This window comes from Danio aesculapii, chromosome 19 (assembly GCF_903798145.1).
Source record: "Danio aesculapii chromosome 19, fDanAes4.1, whole genome shotgun sequence".
Lineage (NCBI taxonomy): Eukaryota > Metazoa > Chordata > Actinopteri > Cypriniformes > Danionidae > Danio > Danio aesculapii.
The window spans coordinates 3,885,345-3,892,633 of NC_079453.1; the positions used below are offsets into that span (position 1 = coordinate 3,885,345).

A 7,289-nucleotide genomic window follows, 5' to 3' on the forward strand; every position below is an offset into this window, starting at 1 on the left:
ATTTCTGTTTTTGGTTGAGTTTTGCTTCTGTTTTATTTCTGTTTTTGGTTGAGTTTTGCTTCTGTTTTATTTCTGTTTTTGGTTGAGTTTTGCTTCTGTTTTATTTCTGTTTTTGGTTGAGTTTTGCTTCTGTTTTATTTCTGTTTTTGGTTGAGTTTTGCTTTTGTTTTATTTCTGTTTTTGGTATAAGTTTTGCTTCTGTTTTTGGTTGAGTTTTGCTTCTGTTTTATTTCTGTTTTTGGTTGAGTTTTGCTTCTGTTTTATTTCTGTTTTTGGTTGAGTTTTGCTTCTGTTTTATTTCTGTTTTTGGTTGAGTTTTGCTTCTGTTTTATTTCTGTTTTTGGTATAAGTTTTGCTTCTGTTTTATTTCTGTTTTTGGTATAAGTTTTTGCTTCTGTTTTGCAGAAGCATGGTTTGACTAGAAATGTACAGTTTTTCACCATCATACTGATAACTGCAGTTCAAACCGCTATAGGTAAAACCCATTCTTACAGTCTCGGTGTATATCCTTAAGGACCACCACAAGTTCTGCTCAGTATATGTGTAACGTTTTTATTACTTTTCTTTGATAGCAGTCATTTTCGAACAGTTTGTAATTTCTGTTATACTGTTTGGTTAAAAACTGCTCTAATTTATCCAGAGATTTTGTTGGAATATATGTAGTGTTTCTCTCACGTTTGTTTTCAGCCCAGTGAGCCTGAGATACCCATGTTTGTCCGGTGCTGTTAAAGCAGCAGAACGCTGTCCACATGTATTTGGGAATGTTGACTCTTTTTCGCAAGAAATTGTTTGTGCTTGGCACAGCTCCAGTCAGCACATAGGCTAAAGTCATATTATTTTCATCACGGCAGTCAGACTCTATGATACTTCTAACTTTTTGCTCCATACGGACCCAGCTACCATTATTGAAGCTTTTAACCTGTGGCACAGTGTTGGTCAGTGTGAATGTAGATTCAGCAGTGACTTCATCCGGTGCATGACCATTAGGAAATAAGTGGCCACGAGATATATTGTCCTCTTTATGGTAATCCCCCATTGCAGCCTGATTGACACATGGTGCACGCATTTCACTGTTATCTGAAGATTCAAGCTGCAAAAGACATAATAAAAAAAGAGAAAGAGTGTGATTAAAGAGAACTTAAAAACCTAAACAAAATGATTGTTTATACACTAAAAATGAACAAGTTGATAAGAATTTATTTTATAAAAATGTATATGTATTTACTTATTTATTTACTGTATTTACTTTTAAGGGCGAGTTTTTGTAGTTTAATATTTTATCAAACGTCATGGACAAAAATGAATTTACAATTGTATGTAATGTAATAATCATCACCTGTGGCTCGATCATCCATGATAAACGTGGTCTCCCTCTGCAACATCCAGTATATTTGTAGGCTGAAAATACAGGAATCCTTCCCTGGTGTCCATTTACGGTTGTTATACTGTAGAAAGTTGCAAATCTGTAAAGATTCTGATATTTTTGACAGATGATTTTGTGATTGTTATCTTGTGAGACTGATCCCTCGAGAAGGCCAGAAATCACCGGAGGCTCTCCACCCAGAAAAAACTGATTGCATTTACTGAACGAATCTACAACTTCAGTAGTGATGAATGAAAAACCAAACACCAGCAGCACAGAGACGACAAGCAGATGCATCTTAAGCTGAACTGAATCACGAGTTAGAAAAAAAAGCGAGCAGAGAAAGGTCTCACAAGTCCAACTCCTGCCTCTCTGAATGAACTGAAATACAGCGTTCACATTTAAATAGTGTCAAGACAGAGACCACACCTACACACACTCATTACTATGACGTCAACTCAAACAGGGTTTATGAGAAACAGACCTGAGTTGCTGGGAAAGAAATAAATAAATAGTAATAACACTGTAACTTGCCAGTATAAGCAATCAGGGGTTGTTTTTGACTTTCTCAGTTATAAGTATTCCAGCATAATTTATTATTATCTATCGTATTATTGATTTATTTATTTTCAATTATGTTTTAGTTTATTTTTGAGCAGTCTTTCACTTTTATCATTTGCATGTCTGTTTGTTTGACCTTTGAACTGTTATTCTGGACTCTCGACCTTGATCTACAGTATGTTCTCTGACTGTTGCCACCCCCAAATCTCACCTGCTCACGTTTGTGCCACATGTCAGACTCTGCAGAACAAATATGAAATGCCTATTTTATGTTCTCATCTTATTTAGTTAAAATGCAAGCTTGATTTGCTGCAGTTTTGTTTGAATTGTAAATTTCTGAAGTGTTTATGTAATGTGTTTTTTGCACAAAAAATAAATGAATTAATTAATGAAACAAAATTAAATTAAATATAAAAAAATGTAATAAAATTGAAAAAAATTATAAAAATTAAATATAAAAAATTATTTAAACAAACAAAGAAACAAAAAAATAAATCATTTCCATGGACTGGATTATGGTATCCGCTAGGCTTGTGCCGGTATTCGGTAATGCGATAAATCACGGTAATGAATATGCACGATATTGTTATAGCGGGCACTTCAAAATACCGTGAAAAATAATAGATCCGAATATATATTCTTAGAACGCGCCTTAGCTTATTTTCCATCAACCGCTTGAAGAAACACTGCGTATATGCTGCGCAGAACTGATGCGCACTCTGATGTAAACAACCCCCACATGTAGAAGCACTGTGCGCGCGCCGCCGCTGCCACCGCACTATAATCCTCACACGAAGAAGAAGCATGGCGGAAGGAGGAACGCTGCCGACAATTTATCCCTCTTCAGCTTATTTTCCATCAACCGCTTGAAGAAACACTGCGTATATGCTGCGCAGAACTGATGCGCACTCTGATGTAAACAATCCCCACATGTAGAAGCACTGTGTGCATGCAGGGCGCGCCGCCGCTGCCACCGCTCTCTAATCCTCACACGAAGAAGCATGGCGGAAGGAGGAACGCTGCCGACAATTTATCCCCCTTCAAAAAAAAAGTCAGAGGTTTGGAAATATTTTGGTTCCAAAAAAATGCAGAGGGGTTGCTGATCGAAGACGGTTTCCCTTTGCACATTCACTTTGATATAATTGCTCAAGTTTACTTTTATATTGTGTATTGTTTTATTTATATTTATTTGTATTTAAATGTTTGAAGTACTTTTAGTTAATTAAAAAGTTATTAAAGTTACTAAGTTGACGAAACTGAAGTTTTTTGTGTTTTTTTACCTGTTTCTCTAGTAAAATTACAATATCGTGATAATACCGTATACCGTGATAAAAGCTCAATCAATTAATCGCAGCATGAAAATGTGATACCGGCACATGCCTAGTATCCGCTGTGTAAAACATATGCTGGAATAGTTGGCGGTTCATTCTGCTGTGGCAACCCCTAATGAATTAGGCACTAAGCAGAAGGAAAATGAATGAATAAATAAATAAAGTTCAAATTCAACTGAAATGAAATGAAATGAAATAAAAAATAAAAGGACAATTCTGTGTGCTTGTTTTCTTGGAAATGAACAGTATGACATTTAAACTGTCCACTCTCATGGCTGTAATAAAAGAAAATAAACGAAGAAGCACTTAAATATAATCCATATTTTGAAAAAGAGAAACTAACACGAATGTATATCTGTTAATGTTAAATTCTGTACATATGAATTTGCTGTTAAACCGCAACACTTTCCTCAGATACTCAAAGCTTACCAAAGTACAGCAAAGCTAATGTTTATTTAATGCCTAATGTTTACTTATTTCAAGGAAAGATCCTACAGAATTGATACAGTGGGAGTTTAAAAGGGACGTATTATATACTTTTATAGGGGGTTTAAACGCAGTTGTGTGGCAACAGTCTGAATATATCCAGCTTCTAATGGTTTGCAGAAACACTTTGATTGACATTCTGCCTTTGTACATGTCATCATGGGGAAATCCCTGCCCATTGGTGACCATCTCATTAGCATAAACAGCCTTAAGTGAGAAGCAGCCGTCCGCCAGTAGAGTTTTTACACCATACCTGCTGAAGTTAATGTCAGCGACTAAGAGTTATTATGAATATTGTGTTTTATGATGCACATATGAACAGACTGCCTTCTTCTAAGACACTTCTTTTGACATTGTCAGCTTTTCACAGACATAACATTAGTACTGTTTTGAACAACCCAGGCTCATTCTGAGAACGTAGTCCTGGAGACGTTTCTGGAGACCGCGAAATACGTCCCGGGAGGTACGCATTTTTGCAGTTTTTGTTTTCGCGAGTCCGCGAGAGGCCGCTGTGCGCGCTTTTTCCTGCGCCGTTCTCGCGTAAACTCGCTAGAGGCCGCTGTCGAACGACCTTCCACCTGTCTGCCTAGATGACAGGATGATTGACTGTTCGACCGGCCATTCAGCTGACCCACCCTCCTCCGTCCCTAAACCCAACCAACAACGATTCACAAAAGCCGTCCAGAAAAAGAAAAGCCCTCGTCTGATTTTTACCACGTTTTCGGATTTTGACCACATTCTCACCCTGTGACGAACTTGTTCGCTTCATTTTTTGGATTTTGTTTTTGTTTTCTTACCTGATTTCTGGAACCGCTCTTCCCCGAACTCGAACCCGGTCGTCGTGGTCAGCCCCTCTCTGCGCCTTGAGTCCGCCAGAGTACACGAAGAGCTAAGCGGACAAACTGGTTGCAGCGGGAAAGCCCTTCACACGGAGGCGAGCGGCCGGCTGGCTGGCCGGCAAGCGCCGAAGGGAACGGCGGCACACCGCCCCGCAGCGTTCGCTTAAAAAAATGAAATGCAGCCGTACGTACCCCCGCCTACGTATTTCGCGGTCTCCAAAAACGTCCCCGGGACTACGTTCTCAGAATGAGCCTGGGTTGGTTTTGAATCTGCCGCTATGCTGACACTTTTGAAAACAGCACAGTCTCATTTGAATTTAAAGTGACAGTCACCAAAGTGACACAATTAGGATCAAAGCCTAAATGGGGCAGTTTCAGAGAGCTCTAGAAAAATAATTGGGGTGTATTCTGAGCTGAAACTTCACACACACACTCTTGGGACATTATATAGCATTACAGGTCCCCTTTACTTCTGAGAATGCTTGTTGCTGATGACGTTTTGTTAATACAGTATGCGGTCTTTAATGCTGTGTTGATTTGTCCTCTTGTTGTATGTAGTGTATAATCTGCAGTAGTTCTGTCTGGTTTCCTTCAGGTCCTGTGGTCTTGTGGAGCTGTCCGTGGTGCTGCTTCAGATCTGTTCACTCACACTGGTCTTCTGATAGCAGAATCAAACTAGTGCTGAATGGTAAAGTCATAGCAGACTGCTGATCTACATTTACATTTAGTCACTGAGCAGATGCTTTTGTCCAAAGAGACTTATTGAGGAGGCATTCAGCGATTCAACAAGAAGAGGCAATACACACAACAAATGCTGATTATACAAAGAAACTGTTAGTGCTCAGAGAATTAAGTGCTGAAGTGAAGAGATAGGAGTGTTTTTTTATATATATAGAGAGAGAAAAGTGTTTCTGCTGGTGGTTTGTCAGACCCACTCACCTGTGTGAGGCACACTTCATACATGCAGTGCTTTTTATAGAGATATGGAGTGATTGTAAGAAAGCGTCTGGTGCAAAACTGCTGCAAGTGTCAGTTAAAGGTGTCAGACAGATGAAAGAGTGTTTTCTACAGGTGGTTTGTCAAGCCCACTCACCTGTGTGAGGCACACTCAGAATTGCATCTGATCTATTGCTGTTTATCAGAAATACAGGTTGTCCTAGATGAAGCAATCGATGACGTTGAACACACCGAGCTGCTTTCTTCATCTGTGGTTTTGAGTCTGAGGTTTAGAAAGGTTTATAGTAGCTAAAATATCCACAAATATTTTAGTAATAAATGCCGTAGCTAATTGTAAAAATAGAACACATAGAGTGCTAGGCATACATGAGTACACCCCATTTTGAAAATAAATATTTGATCAATTTCTCAGTGAATATGGGACATATTTTTTGGTGCATTATTAAACAGACATATTTATTAAATATTTTAGTCACCAAACATATTTAGAAATGGAAAAATAATACAAATAAATTCATGCGAAATATTGCAAAACAAAATACAAACTACAACATTTCGACTAAATTGATATATGTTTTTTTGTTTCTCTTGATTTGTGCTATTTTTGAAAATAATATTCAACATTTTCCCTAACATATAAACTTGGGTGGACTAGTTTTTGAACCACTATTGTAAGTTATTTTGTTAGAGAAGCTCCAGATTTGGCTTCAGTACCGACTAAACTAATGTATATGCACAAACATAATATTGTAAAGCTTCCTATAGAAAATGATCATTTAAATGAGAGATTTGTGAGGGGTGTGTTCATATATGTTGAGCAGTGTACATCAATAAACAAACTAATAATAGATATAAGCAATAATCTCTTTTTCTAACTTAAGTATTTCCCAGTTTTATGTTAATAATATTGAAATTATATTGGTAAAGCTTTGGAATAATTTAGAGTGTTTATTGCATGGTTACCAATGCAGCATAGGTTTTTTGGTAAAACAGTAGCCTACTTCTGTAATGTTGTGAAATAATGCAGCATAGGTTTTTTGGTAAAACAGTAGCCTACTTCTGTAATGTTGTGAAATAATGCAGCATAGGTTTTTTGGTAAAACAGTAGCCTACTTCTGTAATGTTGTGAAATAATGCAGCATAGGTTTTTTGGTAAAACAGTAGCCTACTTCTGTAATGTTGTGAAATAATGCAGCATAGGTTTTTTGGTAAAACAGTAGCCTACTTCTGTAATGTTGAGAAATGTATTCATAATCGTTTTTAGTTTCAATATTTATATTAAAAATAATTTATTCCTGTGATTCAAAGATGCGTTTTTAGCAATTTTCATTCATTCCTTCATTTTTTTTCCCGGCTTAGTCCCTTTATTAATCCAGGGTCGCCACAGCGGAATGAATCGCCAACTTATCCAGCATATGTTTTTTACACAGCGGATGCGCAGCAGCAAGCCATCTCTGGGAAACATCCATACACACTCTCCCATAGTCATACACTATGGACAATTTAGCTTACCTGTACCGCATGTGTTTGGACTGTGGGGGAAACCGGAGCACCCGGAGGAAACCCACGCGAAGGCAGGGAGAACATGCAAACTCTACACAGAAACGCCAACTGACCCAGCCGACGCTCGAACAAGCGACCTTCTTGCTGTGAGGCAACAGCACTACCTACTGCGCCACTGCATCGCCCTGTTTTATATTCAATCCACTTAAATTTGTAAAAACTAAGTTAATTTAATTCCTTCATGTTGTC

General features: G+C 37.9%; 1 protein-coding gene across 1 annotated transcript; it reads right to left on the minus strand.

Annotated features, from left to right (window-relative positions):
- Positions 1-215: 215 nt before the first annotated feature.
- Positions 216-1,724, minus strand: si:ch211-133n4.9 (endonuclease domain-containing 1 protein). The gene is made up of 2 exons (XM_056480363.1): positions 1,337-1,724; positions 216-1,090 (listed from the first exon to the last, which is right to left on the minus strand). The coding sequence occupies exons 1-2, from the start codon at positions 1,658-1,660 to the stop codon at positions 533-535; spliced, it is 882 nt and encodes a 293-aa protein (XP_056336338.1). The 5' UTR covers positions 1,661-1,724; the 3' UTR covers positions 216-532.
- Between the last annotated feature and the right edge of the window lie 5,565 nt (positions 1,725-7,289).